Here is a 17,868-nt window from a genome sequence, read left to right as displayed (position 1 = left end):
AAATCCGCCTGCCTCCGCCTCCCAAGTGCTAGGATTAAAGGCGTGCGCCACCACCGCCCGGCTTAATTAAACACTTTTTTATCACTACTTAGTAGTCACTAAATATTAAAGTATAAAAACAGGAAAATAACTTACTCTGTCAATGTCTGGGTGAGTTAGGAGGATCTGTACTATTTCAGCATGTCCCCCTCCAGCAGCAAAATGAAGCGGTGAGCTGAGTTGGCCATTTAAAAGGTTTGGATTGCACTTTCCTTTGACTAATAATATGCGAGTGGCCTCAACCTTTCCATACCTATAAAAATAAGTAAATAAAATTTGCCTAAAAAAACAAGCCCCACCTGATATGGTAAAAAACATTCAAGTTTTACAAGGTATCTAAAGGGAATCTAGAGAACAAAAGAGTAATGTAAAGATACTGACCTAAGTGTCTGGGACTTAGGAACTTTTTATGTGTTACTATGGCTCAATTCAATTCTGATCAACTAAGAGAAATATAGTCTTAAAACAAGAGAAAAAAAGATGGCATAATCATTTCATAACAAGTACAAAAGGGAGAAATTAGGAGATTAAAATTTTGAGTTCATAAATGGGTCAGAAAGTATAACTCATTGGTAAATCAAGAACCTAGGGTTCAGTTCCCAGCACCAGATAAACAACCAAACCAAATAACAGCACAAAAAGCAACTTAAAATTAGAAATTAACTCATTAAAAAAAATAAAGCTTACATTGAATAAGTTATATAATGTTGTAAGATGTAAATAAATAGCTTAAGATAACAATCAGTAAGATTAGTATGCTTTCTTATTATTGAAAGATCATTTATTTTATGTGCATGGGTGTTTGGCCCACTTACATTATGCACCACTGTGTGCACTGCCCTTGGAACTACAATTACAGATGGCTTATAAGCCACCATGTGGGCACTGTGAATGGAACCCGGATCCTCTGGAGCAGCCAGTGCTCTTAACCTCCTGAAACATCTCTCTGACAGTTCAAAATTTTAAAGATTAGAATAGTATACTCTTGAAAAACTATTGGAAAAGAGAGATGATACATCTCTAGTCCAAGACCATTTAAAATGCATTTTGAAATGAATTTTAAATAGAACAGAACTGAAAAAAGTAAACTGATTTTAGACTTGGGAAAAGGAGTCTCAGGAGAATAAAAAGCACATGCCAGGTATACTGAGTCAGCCTTCTGCTTTACACCAAAGATATGCTTAAGGCCGACCAGAAGCTTAACCTTATAAAGACAGAACCAGGAATGGTGGTGTCTGTCTGTAATCCCAGCATTTAGGAGGCAGAGGCAGGAGGATAAAAAGTTTAAGGCCAATCTGACTTAAAAGGAAAAAAAAAAAAAAAAAAGGACAGGACTAAATAGCCTGTATCCCTACATATTCCTGCCATAAAGTAGTGACTTAAAGTAAGCTTTTTACTAGTTTTTATTTTTTTTCTTTTGAGACAGGATCTCACTCTAGAGCTCAGGCTGGTATATAGACAAGGCAGGGCTCAACCTTGTATTGACACTCCTGCCTCTGCCTCCCAACTGCTAGTGTTATGAATGTGCTCCACCCAGCCAGAACCACACCATTCTTTCTTCAGATTCACAAGTATCCAATAATGGTCATTAGTTTCAGGTGACAGAAAATTTTATCCAAGGAGAATTTTTTTTTCTCTCTGTATTCTACTAATGAGAAATTGTAACTAAGAATACTAAAAATTAACAAATTTTAAATGTAGACATCAATTTTTACATTTGAACAATTCTTTTTCTTCTTTCCCTTCTTCCCCACTTCCTTTTTGACATATTAAGCATATGCCCTACCACTGAACTATCTTCCCATTCCAGTTATATTTATTAATCAAAGCCAACATTTATTCAGTAGTATGGCTTCTCAATTACTTTATTTGCATTTTCTATTTTAATCTCAGGAAAGATATTTAAAACTCTATCTTGTAAATATGCAAGCAGGCTATTAGACATATTACATAAATTAATAGGGATCATACTTAAGGAACTAACCCCTGCTACTGAAACCTTGGTATATCCCAAAACTCAGTAAATGTCACACTATACTTTTGTTTTTATGTGACAGGTAGTTCAAAGTTTTACTTTTCTTTTCCTAAAGAAGAAAATAACCCCTGCTGAAAATGGAAAGCAAGTCAAATATATAAATCTGGGACTCCTAAATTAAACTTCACTGATGTTATTTCCAATTCTGCAGTGCATTGTGAGGGTTAAAGTGTATTCTACATGTTTTTGGCTCTAAGTAATGTTTCAACTAGGATAATTATTAGTTATATGAGTGAAAATCTACTAGATCAGCTAATAATGGTTTAGGGTAGCTTGTTCTAAATATAAATATAAAAATTCCTCAGAATGAGAAGCATAGGAAGACATTTAAGCTTCTTGGTTTTCCCCTGTTCCTGGGGATAAAACCTCAGATCTCAAGTACACTGATTAAGTCTTCTGCCACTGAACTGTATTTCTCATCAAGAGCACATTTACAGATAAAAATAGAAAAAATTATAAACAGAAAAAGCATATATATTAAATAATAACCATTAAACAACTTGATACAAATATTAGAATCAGAGAAATGAAAGTTTTGAATTGGAAAGAACTCTAGAATGGTCTAATTACTTACCAATATTACTCTTTGCAGTGGTAAAGATTGAACCTAGGCTTCTAACAAGCTATTTATCAACCCTAATTGCTGCAATTTACTTAGAGATAAGCAAAACTGACACTTAGAGAGGTGAGATTCCTTGCTCAGTGTGACAGTAAGATACTATATATACGTAAGTAGTTAATAATGTAATATTGTTGGCAAAAGTTAAGATCACTTAAAACAATACATTAAAAGCAGTCTTCTCATTAAAAAATGGAATGACTATGTCTTTTTGAGACAATAATCTATAACAGTTTGTTACTGCTATGAAATAAGAACTCAGTTCAGCTATGTAGCATTATTATAATTCTGTGAGAAGAATAAGAGTGCCAAGAGGTACACTGGGCAATGAACAGAAAGAACTAAGAGCAATTCTGTTCCCACCCTTGCATTTGATAAAATAGAAGGTAGTGATTCAAAGAATCTTTGACAAAAATGAAGAAGAGCTAGAGGGAAAGACGGTCCAGTGATGGGCCCCACTTGGGATCCATCATAAAGAGAGGCTCCAAGGTCTGAAACTACTCCTGATGCTATGTCGTGATTGCAGACAGGAATTGTCCTCCGAGAGGCCGAACAAGTAGCTGACTGAGACAGACACAGATACTTACACCCAACCACTGGTTGGGGACCCCTGTGGTTGAATTAAGGAAAAGCTGGAAGAAGTTGAGGAGGAGAGCGACCCCATAGGAAGACCAGAAGTCTCAACTAACTTGGACTCCTGAGATCTCTCAGACACTGAGCTATCAATGAGGCAGTTTACACTAGCTGGTCTGAGCCCTCCCGCCCCCAACACACATACATATATGACAGAGAACTGCCTAGTCTGGCCTCAGTGGGAGAAGTTGTGCCTAAGACCATCGAGAGACTTGAGGCCTCAGGGAATGGGGAGGCCTGTTGGAGGTGGGAATGGGGACATCCTCTTGGAGACAGAGGGGAGGAGGAATGCAATGAGGATCTGTGGAAGGGCAGATCGGGAGGGAGGCAATGACTGGACTATAAAAAAATAAAAGTAATTTAAAAAATTACGGTATAATCTACATTATGACCTGATGTTTAAATATTTTCAGTTTGAGTTAAACATGTGTCTGTAATTTTAAAAATTAATACTATGATTTTATAACTTTACCCTAAAATATTAAAAACTTCATTTTTCCTTGAGGGATGGAGGAGAAGAATCTTTGAAGGACTTGGTTGGCTTCTTGACAGCATACATTCTGAAAGATCTAAATGGATACTTTTCTAACATGCTACAAGGTCAAATCCAATGTGCTTAACAAATGTCAATTTTATAGCAAGAATAAACCAATATAATACAAAACAATAGTATCATAAAGGAACAATATGGAGCCCTGTGGTTGGCACTGACATCTATTACCTATTGGCTATCTTACTGTATGGCTTGTAAAGAAGATAGCTAGTGCTTCACTCATGGCAGATCTGGCAGTTCTGAACAGTAGCATATATATAGTAATCAAAAGATCAGAACACTCAAAGACAAGCAATGATACAGATGCTTTCTGGAATGACAACAGTTTTCTGATAAGAAACAATAATATTATGAGTTCATGTTCTTAAACAGAATAATTTATTTACCAGCATGCATAATGAATAGGTGCCCAGTGGTCATTGTCTAGTTGGTTGACTGAAAATCCTTTATCGAGAAGATGGCTTAGTAATTCTGGATCTCCTTCACAGGCATTTCGATGTAAAGGAAAGTCATCAACCCACTGTCGTTCTCTAACCATAAAAAAGAAATTAAGAAAATATAAATACTGCTGAAATTCACACTACTTCAAAACAAAAGTGATTCACCTATGAGAACTACCTATCGCTGTGGCCGTGCAGCCAGAGGCTAGTTCTCAGACTGCTTACTTACTGCCTATATATACATTAACATCAAGTTACGAAAGGCAATGAGAGTAAGACCAAAACTGTACTTGTCTTCCACAACACTGCTCATGCTTCGCTGCCATTTTTCCTGTTTGGGAATTTGTATTTTTGAGTAGTCTGGAGCTCCGAGGCCAAAGTATGGATTTATTACCACTTTATCTACCTAGAAAAGGAAAAATAAAATACTATAAAAATTATTTAAGAGCCTCAGATGTTTGACTTTCATATATGTAAATAAAGCACTGATACTATCTTAATGTTTACAACTATAACCTATCTATGCATATTTGTTAGGAAAAAATTCTATTTAAGATGTTTTTTGAAACCAAAGTCAAAATTTGACTCTTACCCGATTTGTATACTGAAGATCTGATCCAAACAAAGGGTTGTAAATGCAGGTGTCCGCTTTCTCTAGGGCTAACATTTTACTCTTTATTTCTAGTGCACTATAGCCCATATGTAGTGAGTTTTCTATCTGGCCTAATTCAGCGGCATACGCAGGGTTTATGACATTAGTCTTTATCCGTTCAAGGGGAGAAGGTCGGAATAAAGCTGGAATAAAGTGAGACTGTGCATGACGTTCATCTAACCACCTGCAGGTGTGGAAAAAGAGGCAGAAGCACATGCTCAAAAGTGAAGATGACAAAAAAAAAAAAAAAACTACTGTAAAACTCTGACATCTGACACCTTCTAACACTATATTCAATAAATTTACTATTTATATTTTATAAATACATTTTGAATCTATGGTATCAAGAAACCTACCAAATCTTTCTTCAAAGAATCTTCCCCCCGGGAAAATTTTTTTATTTATAAATGGTAAATAAATATTTACAAATAAAATATTATAAATAAAATATTTTTAGTGTTAAATACTTAATAAATGCTTTGTCAACAGACATAGCAGTTATTCTGAAATGTCTGCCACTATAATCATAAAAACACCTTTAAAAAGTACAAAGTACTTTTACAATTGGACTTCCTGGAATGTAATACTACACAAAAGATAGATGATGAGTTATCCACTGAAAAGAGTAACTACTATGCCTACTTTTATAACAGAAGAATTATCCTGAAAGCTGGGAAGTGGTTATTATTTTTCAAAAAAAAATTAACATACTGTAAATAGGCAAGGAGTCTTATTTGGTATTGTGGTGGTTCATCCTTATAACTAAAAGTTGACCACTTTGTTTTATTTTTTTTTAAGATTTATTTTATTTTATGTATACGAGTACATCATTGATCTCTTCAGACACACCCGAAGAGGGCATCAGACCTCATTGCAGATGGTTGTGAGCCACCATGTGGTTGCTCAGAATTGGAACTCAGGACTTCTGGGAGAGCAGTCAGTGCTCTTAACCACTGAGCCATCTCTCCAGCCCTAAAGATTTGTTTCATATTTTTTTAAGATTTAGTTTATTTGACCATTTTTAATGCAATAGGTTATTTTCATTAATTTTTTCCAGAAACGAATCTCAAACTAATTTCATGATTATGATTGATGAAAATATTTTGAATGCATTTCTTACTTATCCAAGGCTATTAACATCCTTGCTGTAAGTGTTGCAAAGTGAGTACTGGATTCACTACAAACTCTCATAATATCTTGTAAGCAGTAAAAAATTGGGCATCCGGGAGTATATGCATATTTAGTATTGTCTGAAAAAGAAAAATTAAATTATTCCATTACATAAGTTTACAAATATACTTTCTTCATATAGAACAAGTTCTCACAATTTGTAAAATATAACAAATTGTTCTATATTTGGAATTTTGAGGCCTAGATTCAAGTGGAAACCAGTTCTGTAACTTGTCTACTTAGATAAACACAACATATATAATTTTAAATTTTATTTAGTGTTTGTGTGTAAGTCAGGGAATAATTTTGGGAGTTGGTTCTTATCTGCTACCTTGTTTCTGCCGTGTGCATCAGACTCCAGGATAGCTGGCCCATGAGTTTTGGTTCATTCATTCTACTGTCTCCATCTCATAACTTACAGTTGGGATGCTGATCCCAGAGGCTTACTGTTGTTTTATGTGGGTTCCAAGAATCAAACTCAGAGTATCAGGATTGCAGTGAAAGCACTTTTAATCACTAAGCCAGCCTGCTGGCACGAGTATTTATAATCTTTCTTAATAATGTTATAAGATCTATTAAGGTTTTCAACATCATTTGAAAAGACAGACTTTTTAAGCTTGAGAATGCTTAGAAAAATGAATCCTGCATGCTATGCTGGCCAACAAAATAACATAAACACATGAAGCAGCAGCAGGCTGATGGATGGGATATCTATGCTAGGTAAGTAATACTTTTTATCAAAGTATTACTAACTTATGTGAGGCCAACCTTCTGTAGTTTGTAAAGAAATTTCATATCAAATACCTCAATGAATTCTTTCTATACTATGAATCAAGTGAAAGTAAGGAATAGTATTTTCTCTTTATACATATAATTAGATCTTAAAGATTAATCCAAAGTCTCAAAATTAATTATAGGATCTGGGAGTGTTGGGAGGTGGAGGAATGGTTCGGTTTAACCCTGGGTTCCCCGAACCCACTTTAAATAAACTTGCTCAATCTTAAAAAAAAAAAAAAAAAATTATAGGATCTGTACTGAAAATCCTTTCTATTATTCTAAGATTTCAAAAGCTCAATTTAAAATTCTATAGTAGATCTATGTTCTATAAGTATTATCAATATTATTAGGCAAAATAATTTAGAAATATAATTAGCATTTTCTTGGCATCAGTATAAGTTATATCTATTTCTGGCATATGCTTTGAAAAATTGCTTCATGACCAATACTTTTTAAATTTTATTTTATGTGTATAAATATTTTGCCTGCAAGTATGTCTGTCTACTATGTGCATGCCTGGTAGCTTCAAAAACCAGAAGACAGTGTTGGATCCCCTGAAATTGGAGTTACTGATAGTTGTGACCCACTGTTTGGAAGATGGGTACTAAACCTGGATCCCCTGGAAGCCCAGTCACTGTTTTTAACTACTGAATCATGCACTCTCTAGCTTCCTAATCTGAATACATTTAATTTCAGTTATTTCTCTCATCACATCTACATCTTAAAAGTAGAAATGAAAACATTATGAATTAGCCAAGAAGCCTATATATTACCTGGGGAAATTAAAATATTTGACATTGTTTTCTTCTGTTAACTTAAAAACATGTATAACAATATAACTATAAATGTACATTCCTAAGTGCTTCAGCAAACTTCCAATTTATATTCAAAATACCTAAAAATCTATAAAGTAAATTTAGATTACCTTTGACAACTGATGGAACAATAAATAGTGCTGCTTCTCTGCCTGTCTTCTCTCCATCCAGAGGAAACTTCTTCATCAGCACCACTCGTTTCCCTAATAAAACATCAACAACACCCAACAAACAGGGCACAGATGAAAGTAAGATATTTTTTGTTTGCTTTCTTCTTTGCTTTGTTGAAATGAAGTCCCTCATTGTAGTCCTGGTCTGAATTCCCCATGTAGCCTAAGCTAGCCTTTAATTCATGATCCTGCTGCCTCAGCCTCCTAAGTGTAGCAATTACATGTGCAAATCATCATACCTGGCTAAACATAATAGACATTTAAATCATACAAATTATCTTCAAGATTAGAAACCAAGATTTTAGGGGTTATAGAAACCCCTCATTGGTATAACACTGGTCTAATATGAACAAGGGTCTAAGTTTGATCTCTAGTGCCACAAAAATAAATAAATTTTAAAAATTAAAGATTAAAAATATGTACAAAAAGACAAAAGAAAATAATGATATTAGAAAAGAAACTCAAATATATAAAAGTCAGCTATATATTATATTATATCATATATCATATCATATTATATGCACTAATAAACACTGGTAATTCTGGCAGTTGGGGAGATGACTCAGTAGGTAAAGTATTTGCTGTACAAGTGTGAGAACTTGAGTTCAGATCTTCAAAGCCAGGTAAATCTGGACACAACAGTGAGTGTGTGCCTCTAATCCCACTGCTGGACAAGCAATAAGGGAGATTGTAGATAGGAGAATTAAGGTGAGGCCACATAGCCTGGTGTATGCAGGTGCTAACAATAAAGAAATCTCTTATCAAACAAGGTGGAAGGCAAGGAGAGACATGCAAGGCTGTCCTCTCCCTGCTACATATGAGCCATGGTCCACGCATGACCTGAACTCACACATACAAATGGACATATAAGCATGCATCCATACACTAAATACATTCAGAGTTTTAAATAAAAAAAAATAAAAAATAAATGTCGGTAAATTTTGATACTACAGGATCAACATATAGACAAATTAACAGATTCAGGGTCATATTTTGATGTCCTAGAAACTTCCTATGAGCTGGAGCTAGAGGGAGTTGTGAGCCTCCATGTGGATACAGGAAATTGAACCCAGTCCTCTGTGAGAGCAGCCAATGTTCTTAACCAAGGAGCCATCTCTTGAGCTTCTGGATACTCCTACTTTATACACACAGCCTATCACTGTTATACCTTCTGACTGCTGTTTCTTAGGAGGCCAAAGCCTCTGAAAATAGGTCATTTTTTCAGTAACTTGTACCAACTGCACATTATCTAATATTTTAAATATGCTTCAACCTTTCAGGTTATTACTCCCTCTCCCCCACTTTGATAGTTTAGACAGGGTTTCTCTGTGTTGCCCTGGCTGTCCTGGAACTCTCTCTGGAGACTAGGCTGACCTTAAACTCACAGAGATCTATCTGCCCCAGCTGAGGTTAATATATAATACTTTTTTCTGTCTTTTTCTTTTTTCTTCCTTCTATAACCAAAATGACAAGAAAACTATTACCTTGTTAACTTAAAGTTTTTGTTTTTGTTTTTTTGGCTAACTAATCCATAAAATTGTTTCCCTTAGCCATAAGAGAGGTTTATGGTTAGTTTCTTTTGTTTGGTAGTAGCACAAACATAATTATCTACAAAACTACATTGCTAGCAAAAGTAATCTATAGTCTTTCCATTAAATAAATCCCTAACACTGCATCTTCTTAAATGTTTGGGTTCTAAAGAAATTAGTTATCATTGGGAAGAAGAGGGTCAGTGCAGGGTGTAGGAGGGGCTAAACTGTAACAGGGAACATGATAAAGTACATAACAAATACTGGAAGATTCTTTAATTGAATCTAAGTTACTTCTTGAAAGATCTGGGCTGTAGTTTAACAACTTCCTGAGGTTTCCATATTTTTTTTAAATGGAAAGGGAGATAGAAAGAAATTGATTTTAAAATATTTAAAAATGTTTTCCCCCCTGGGCCAGACAGAGCAGCACAGTTTTTAATCTCAGCAGAACTCAGGAAGCAAAGGCAGAGGCAGACAGATCTCTGCAAATTCAAGGCCAGCCTGATCTACCTAATGAGTTCTAGGACAGCTAGGGTTACACAGTGAGACTCTGTCTCAAAACAACATAAACAAAGCAAAACAATCCTCCAGCATCCCAAACCCACAAAAAAATTTTTTTTTAAAGTATTGAAAACAAAATTGTTAAGTGTAGGGAGAGAGCAGTTTCCTACCTTTGATGCCCTGGTTTGCAGGGGAAATTGGTTTGGTAGTTTCTACTACATAGTCCAATATCCCTTGTGCTATTTCACTGTTGCCTTCAAGTTTAGTTTCCAGCAAAACTTTCTTTCTCTTTTTTTTCTGTCCTTCAATGGGAACTTCATGCAATAAAATCTTAGATGAGAAAATGACATTAATACAAAGTTTAAAATTTACTTTCCCTAGAATACTATTATAAACTGACAGTTTTTCTCAACCCTAGGTGCATATTATAGAATAATCTATGGAGTGTTAAAATAATCCTAACACTAGTCTCCTCTCTGGATCTATTAAATCATAGTGGGCTCCTAGCACTAGTAGTTTCCCAAGTCAATTGATAGTACAAACAAGATTGGGAAATGGCTTCAGATAACATTACAAAAGCAATATAAGCAAAATGTAGAAATTAGGCTGAGTAAATTGATTTTTTCATTGTTTTTAATTTATGAGTTATTCTATAAATTATACAAAGATCTAAGTAAATAAATATAAGAAAATCATGACTTTTTCTTTCTTTCATTTGTAAGGCAGGGTCTCATGCACACTTAGGCTGGCCTCCAGCTCCCTAGGTAGCCAAAGTCCACTCTGACTGGCTTTATGCAGTGCTGAGAACCAAACTCAGACATTTATGAGAGCCAACCACTCTATCAACTAGTTTACATCTCAGCCCCCAAATAACTCTTTAATCTAATAATCTACACATGTAAATGAATACCAAATTAGGAAAGGCATACAGTAGAAAAAATAGAAGTGGATAGAGATCTATATTAACTAGCTTATTAATAATAATGATAGCATATGTTCATAATGCTTTATATGTAAATGGTAGTAAAGAATGACATTCAATAGTAGGAATTAAATGTTATTAAATCTTCTCACTTCATAGGATTTAGCTCTATACTCCCGGGAGTTGAGACTGGCAGTATTCTTTGGACGGATAACCGCAACGTAAGCATCTTCTATGTTTTCTGGATTTCCCATTGCTTTATAAAACAAACAAAAAGTTCCTTGGAAGAGGAAATGACATAACTGGTGGCAAAGTAAAAAAAAAAAAAAAAAAAAAAAAAAAAAAAAAAAAAAAAAAAAAAAAAAAAAAAAGAAAAGCATTATATCCTAGTCCAACAACTTTTATTTTCTAATATTCACTTTGAAAAAAAATTAATAAAATGTTGACTTTTATGTTTTACAATATATAATACCTAAAAGGCAAGCAAGAGATCACTTTAATTTTATATTCATCCTCAAGAATCAAGAATTTGAGGCTTAAAAAGGTGGTACAATTATAAAATATCTTATAAAGTAAAAAATGACTTGAAATACTGGTTCAGAATAATGTACTCTTATTTCCTATACAGTATACAAATAAATGTTACATTTAGAATCTGGGAGTAGCTGGCTACTTTATACTTACTGACACTCTATAACTTTCAGCGAGAAAATATTTGACTTAGTCATTTGGATGACCTAACCTAAGGTTTATAATCTTCTTTGGAGATGCCCATCATAGATTGGAACCAGTTGGTCAGATGACAAAAGAAAGCTTTTCTGTCTGTGTCATCAAATCTCTAGATAATCCAAAGATGTTCTTTGAAATATATTCAAATACATTGATGAATGTAATCCTCCCTACCCCCAAAAACTATTTTTAAGACTTCACTGGGCAATTTTGGAAAAAGTAATTGAATTTCAGCTGTGTATGTGACTGCTGAATGTTTCCTTTGTCAGTGCAATTACTTTCTCACAGCTATACTAAAAAGCTTCTTTTGGATTGAATATCTTCATCTTTTTGGCTTTTAAAGCTTCCCTGAGTTATATGCCAATATGTTTCTAAAAGAACATCAACCATAGAGTTTCTTTTCTAGTTATATTGACATGAACTCTCTTCAATTTTTAAAAAGGCCCATTAGGCATTAAAATGTTTTTTTCATATTTAATGAGTCCCTTACTGCTTCAACTCCCTCCCAGGAGAGAAAGAAGAGAAAAAGAGCATTTTCAATAAAGGGCTGAAAATGTTCCTTTCGAGGATACACTTTATTCTGTTTTCTCAGAGGCAACAGATGCCACTCTGATACCCTGACTCACTTTCCAAAATTTAAAAATTGCTTATTTTTGAAAGTTTCATTAAAATGAAATCTTTCTAAAATTCAATAACTTCTGGCATTTTAAATAAAATTTAGTCTAAAAGCTTAACAAGTATTATTTCACAAACATTTGTCTTAATAAAACATTTTTTAGTTACAGACATTTTCATTGACTTTGTACCAAAGAAACTAAAGATATTCATTTTTTTCAATTATTTAATTTATTTACTTTACATCCCAACTAAGGTTTCCCCTCCCTCTTCTCCCCTGAGACCCTCCTTTTCTCTACAGAAAAGGGGAGGGAGACATCCCAAGGCTATCAACCAGCCTTCAAGTCAAATTGCAGTAAGACTGTTCATCTTCTACTGAGCTGGAAGAGGCAGCCTAGTTAGGGGAAGGGTTCCAAAGCCAGGCAACAGAGACAGGAATAACCGAAACAAAAGGTATTTCCTTGAAGAAGCTTGAATGAAACATTAGGATGCAGACATTTCATCTTGTTTAAAGTTTTGAGGACAGATTCATTCTATAGTTCATGGAATCTTTTTTTCAGCTCAAAAATTTTAATTTTTATAAAAATCCACTACATGCAAAAGAGCTGCTTGTAGATGGTTAAAAAAAAAAAGAGGCTTTTTAAAAAAATTCTTGTTTAGCAACTGCTTTTCATCTCAGATTAAAACCGACTAAAACACAAAATACATACATATATACATACATATGAATGCCTTAAAGACTGCAACCCTCTTTAAAAAGACACTGTATTATAGACACGTGTGCTGTACAAAGCACAGGGCAATTATAGAAAACGATGCTTTCTATAAAGTACCTAAAGGAGAAATTAAGTAGTTGTTAACTTTCTACACAGAATTTAAAGTAAACTAATTATCTCAATCAATTCATAACAAAAAGTCTATTAACAGTGTTTCATTAGTTAATACTCATTATATATTTTTAAATACTCATCAAATATTTTAAATATATAAAATAAATTTACTATTAACAACATATTCGCAAAAATTCTTAAACTTTACTTTCAAAAAATATTTGTACTGGAGCACTTAAAATAGTCTTCCAATGACATAAAAGGAAACAAAGGTTGAGCCAGGAAAACAAGAAAAGCTACCAGCCATGAAGGTAAAGCTCATGCAGCTGAAATATGCAGTTCTCTCTTAGAAGAGAGAACTAGTCAAAAGAAATAAAGGCATTGCTAATATGCTATATGGCTCACTTCACTGGAGAAAATGCTCAGGCATGAATAATGAGGACTTAAGTAAGTGGAGATGGTTCATAACTGGGAGGGCTGTCTGTGATCTTTTTAGAAATATGTAGGGGCACTTTTGATTATCATTATGATTGAGAAAGAAGAGGCATACAATTTTCATTTAGTGCCCACAACAGGGGTAATTATTCCTTTGTGGGTCAGTGGGTCTGTAGTTCCCCGAGAGAGAAGGACAGGAACGAAGCTGAAGTCTTGAGGTAGGCCAGCCACATAAAGGCTGCTGGTGAAGTTACAAACACCGAGGGGATGGGATAGCCAAGAGAGCAAGACAAAAGCCGTAAACCACGAACTCAGAACTCGGATAGAAGGGAGAAGACAGTCACAACCGATAATCTGTCACTGTCTGTCCCGACAATGACAACACTGCCTGGGAAGTCTTTTCCCTGGCACCATCCACCAGTGTTCCGCTAACGGGAAAAACGCGAGCTGCTTTGCTCCAAAAGCCCCCACCCAAAAGACGACCGTGACTTCTCCGTAACTGCCTGTAAAGAAACAGCACTCCTCGGCTGCAGAACCTCGTAGGAGAGCTTCGGTGTCCCGGCCGTTTTCTCCGGCCGGTGGCCGGCTCTTGCCTTTCCTGGTTTCCGCCAAGGAAATGGAAAAGACTCACCGGAGAGGGAGGCAGGTCTTATTACCAAGCCGCTGCATCCAAGCCAGAGGGTGGGGCAGCAACCTGTGGACGGAGGAGACCGTCACTGTAGTTGTCTCATTCCATCTGCCTTTCTATAAGGCCCAACCCCATTTCCCGTGGCAGGAAGCCCCGGGGTGGTCACCATAAACCATCCCGTGAGTTCGGGTCTCCAGGCACCTGTCCTCCACTGTCCTTCCTCTTCCTTGGTCCCAGGAACCCTTCAGCCTCTCCACCAGCTTGGGGCTCCCAAGGCCTCAGCTCGCCATCCTGCCGCTACCGGCGCCGGGCAATAACTTCCGGGGTTACGCCCCCAAGCCCGCTTCAGGTTTGCGGCTGAAAAGCTTCCGGGTCGGTCTGTGGGGCGCCGCCGTTCGTGCCGGTCCGTGCCACTTCGTGCGGCGGCCTCAGCGGTCTGGAGCGGGCAGCTGGGAGCTCGCGGTGTTGGCGGCAGCCGAGCCCGACGCTTAGCCAGGGGGGAGGTCGGCCTCCGCGGCTGCGCGCACGTCGCCTGAACATGCGCTGGACTTGACCGAGCGGCGGAGGCAGGCGCCACCGCCCCCTCCTCCACAGCCTGAGAGCGGCGGCGCGCAGCGGGAGAAGATGGGGGGCGCCCGCCCAGTGTGAGCTCGCCCGGCGCGTCGGGCTCGCGCAGCGCTTCCCGCGGGCCTCCAGCGCGCATCCTCCGGCTCCCGCCGCCGCCGCTACTGGCGGCGGGTGGGTGGGGCGCGGAGTGGACCCGAGGTCACCCGCTCGGCGCGAGAGGCAGGTGGCCGCGGCAGAGGAAGACCTGCAGATCTGGGGGATCCGCGCGACCCCGGTTCCCGCCGGGAGAAGTAACCGTAAGTCTCTGCTTCGCGACTCGGCTCTGGCCGAGGCAGTCTCGAGCTGCCTAGTTCACGCCCTTCCGCGTCTCTTGGCGAGTGTGCCGGTCGCCCCTTCTCTCCCCTTCCCTGAACGAGCATCCTGTCTACCCCACGGGGTTTCTCGCGCTCACGAATGTGCGAGCCTCCCGGTTTCCGCGGCGCGTCCCATCCTCCACACACACGTCTACAACGCCTTGTCCCTCTGTCCTCAAAAGATTCCCCCTCCTTCATTTTCTGTAGAACCCCGGACCTCACAGCCTCCGCAACCATTGTTGGGACCTGGAAAACCTTGGATTCCACTAACTCCGTGGACCTGAAGTAGTGAGGAGCGAATAGGTTAAAAGTGCTCTGTAGGATTGACATGGGTGGGGATAGGTGCAGATGGCACTACTCAACCTTTATATGTGTTGCTTTTGCCACCCAAACAAAAGAATGAACGTTCCTCTGTACCCACATTCCTCTCCCTGTATGTGTGAACTGTTCATACATTGATGTTTGAGACGGAGGAAATTGGAGCTAGAGCTGTAATGAAGCATCTCCTGAAGAGGTTTTATTCTCACAAGCTTCATTCATATGGAATGGCATATTGAAAAATCTTGCTTTGAAATGACCCATTCCCGAAAAGCTTTACTAGTAAATCTGAAGACCGAATGTGAAAACATCTGGATTTTTAGATAGCGTACTTTGGATACTGTTAATTTCTTACTGTTTTGATTACTGTTTGACTAGGCTGTTTCTTGTTAAATTTTAGTTTGCATTTTTGGTTGCTTTTGCAGAACTTTCCAGAAATTAGATTAAAATATAATTTTAATACTGTTAGTGATTGGACAATAGCTGTCATGTGTCTTCATGCATTAACTACTTTTCAAGACACTGTAGACAGCAAATGATAATTCTAAAAATAATGTTACTCTGTATGTTGTTGGTTCTGTTATTATTCTGTAAACTTAGGTAGTATGGTAGCATTGGTGATTTTTTTTTTCTTGGAAACTATTTCTTTAAGAATAAATATGTTTAGTCACCCCAGCAAACCTTTTAGCAGTTTATCTTGGGCCGTTTCTTTTTGTAACTTCACACTTCACAGTTTAGTTTGAAGCAGATTCAGAAGATGTAGCTCCAACAGTCAGTCTGGAAATGTACTTTACTTGGCACAGAAGTCCAACACTGTGCAGACTTGAGTGAGTTGTTGAAGGTGTGGCTTTTGTTTTCTGTAAAATCAGCTTCTGATTAAGAAGCTCTGGGTGTTTTCCTCAGGGAATGGAACAATCTTTTTCGAAAATTCCACTAATTTCTGTTATCTTTGGGACAAAGAGGAAAGATAGAACCAACTTTTTCTATTTAATTTATTTGTTCCCTCACAGCTCTGAGAATCTTGAGTTTATGCTATGAATGAATCCTGAAATCATGTATGCAGTCTTATAAAGTAAGAGCTATAAACAGGTGCATGCTGAGCCATGGAGATAAAGTTCTGTTATACTCCTGTGGCGCCCTCACTTCTGTGACGTGATTGTCTTTCCTCTTCCTTTCCTGGGTGTGCTGACTTGTGAAAGTGAAACGCATATATTTATACAGCTTGCCTGTAGGTAAAAGATCAAAGTTATTTTCGTATATGAGGAAATACAGTTGATGGAAGAGCATGAATAAAGCTGTTCTGTTCTACGTGAATGGGATGAAAAACTTTCCTCAGCGTTTTGAGTAATTTTCTTCCCTTTGAGGGTACATGCACCATTCATCTAGGTTAAATTTTTAAGTGTTTCTTTCAAATATTGAGAGTCAGCTCAGAATTGTCTCAGCCTGGAGGAGTTTGTATATATCATCCTAAAAATGCTTAGGTATCTAACTAGAAGAACAGGGATTTTTGGAGTTTACGGTATCTTTTCTTCAAAGTGCCTCTTCCCTCCCCACCCTACATACTTTACTTTCCTGCTTCTTTCATTACCTCATTTCATTCAACCTTTACTGAACTATGTGTGATGATCAGAATTAATGCTCTATCACTGCAATGATAATAAGTTCATCAAGATTCCCTTGTTGAATTTACTAACGTTTGACTGTGATTCTATTTAAATGTCTTGGAGGATTTTGGTTCTGCAATGAAAATACTCTTTCAGACTTGAAAGTGAATGTATACCCCTGTTATTAGAAGGATTTACAGCCCAGTAGCATTTTGATACAGTTCAATCTAACAGTTTCTTGGCACCCCTATCTTTTTTAGGAGCATAGCTTATGACTAACACTCTTTTCCCTGTACTTATTTGTATTATAAACATTTTATTCGTTTTTAAAAATCAAAATCTGTTAAGAGCTTGCTCTTCTTTTGGCCAGTGCCCTTTACTAATTCCATGTTTTTCTGTTCTTGATGTCACAGAACAGATAGATCATTAATACTTCTTGATTGCTTAAAAGATAACATTTGCCATTTTTTTCTGTTCTGTCACATGTGAGAGCATACACACACATCTTGAAACTCATAGTCTTTCAGTTTCACTTATAGTAAAAATTTTTTATATTACTCGTTAGTACATCTACACACACAATTGAAATTTCTAGTCTTTTGGTTTCATTTGTAATAAAAATCTTTGATATTACTCAAGTTTTTGATTTGAATGGTGCTGGAATTAGAATTCCTACTCAACAAAACTAAATTTGTTTGATGCTTGGCCTATAAAGATAAACAAATCAAGATGTTCTTTATCATTGGGATGTAAATGCCCACTGAAAATACATGAAGATTGCCTGTTCAGATGGCTTTAGTACACTGAAGATATAGAAGTATTGCCTTCCTTGTTAATGTATCCATTCAGTATAATAAAGGAAGATATATAACTGTTTTAACCAGAATTTCCTTCTGTCTCTGGTCCCAGACACTCATAGCCGGCTCCCAGTTTT

General features: G+C 37.0%; 2 protein-coding genes across 13 annotated transcripts in view; one reads left to right on the top strand and one right to left on the bottom strand.

The window, feature by feature from the left end:
* The window catches only part of Krit1 (KRIT1 ankyrin repeat containing), a 16,143-nt gene extending 1,713 nt beyond the window's left edge, over window positions 1-14,430 (bottom strand). The window contains exons 1-10 of one of the 2 annotated variants that reach the window (XM_031379945.1): window positions 14,294-14,430; window positions 14,096-14,158; window positions 11,008-11,111; window positions 10,104-10,263; window positions 7,844-7,936; window positions 6,092-6,221; window positions 4,912-5,155; window positions 4,610-4,725; window positions 4,266-4,409; window positions 136-292 (exon numbers count right to left, since the gene is read on the bottom strand). In XM_031379945.1, coding sequence (XP_031235805.1) covers window positions 136-292; window positions 4,266-4,409; window positions 4,610-4,725; window positions 4,912-5,155; window positions 6,092-6,221; window positions 7,844-7,936; window positions 10,104-10,263; window positions 11,008-11,109 — 1,146 coding nt within the window. In that variant the 5' untranslated portion in view covers window positions 11,110-11,111; window positions 14,096-14,158; window positions 14,294-14,430. Of the gene's footprint in view, window positions 1-135; window positions 293-4,265; window positions 4,410-4,609; window positions 4,726-4,911; window positions 5,156-6,091; window positions 6,222-7,843; window positions 7,937-10,103; window positions 10,264-11,007; window positions 11,158-14,095; window positions 14,159-14,293 lie in introns of both variants that reach the window. The other variant, XM_031379944.1, reaches the window with a different exon arrangement.
* Window positions 1-17,868, top strand: part of Ankib1 (ankyrin repeat and IBR domain containing 1) — a 174,553-nt gene that overhangs the window by 47,110 nt on the left and 109,575 nt on the right. For 5 of the 11 annotated variants that reach the window (XM_031379938.1, XM_031379943.1, XM_031379941.1 and 2 more), the window contains exon 1: window positions 14,445-14,955. The exons of 1 other annotated variant lie outside the window; for it this stretch is intronic. The gene's annotated coding sequence lies outside the window, so the exon portion shown is untranslated. 5 more of the 11 variants (XM_031379930.1, XM_031379931.1, XM_031379933.1 and 2 more) reach the window with 5 other exon arrangements.

Source organism: Mastomys coucha, unplaced genomic scaffold (assembly GCF_008632895.1).
Source record: "Mastomys coucha isolate ucsf_1 unplaced genomic scaffold, UCSF_Mcou_1 pScaffold19, whole genome shotgun sequence".
Taxonomy (NCBI): domain Eukaryota; kingdom Metazoa; phylum Chordata; class Mammalia; order Rodentia; family Muridae; genus Mastomys; species Mastomys coucha.
The sequence above is the reverse complement of the archived record's forward strand: the minus strand, read 5'-3'. Positions and strand labels throughout refer to the sequence as shown.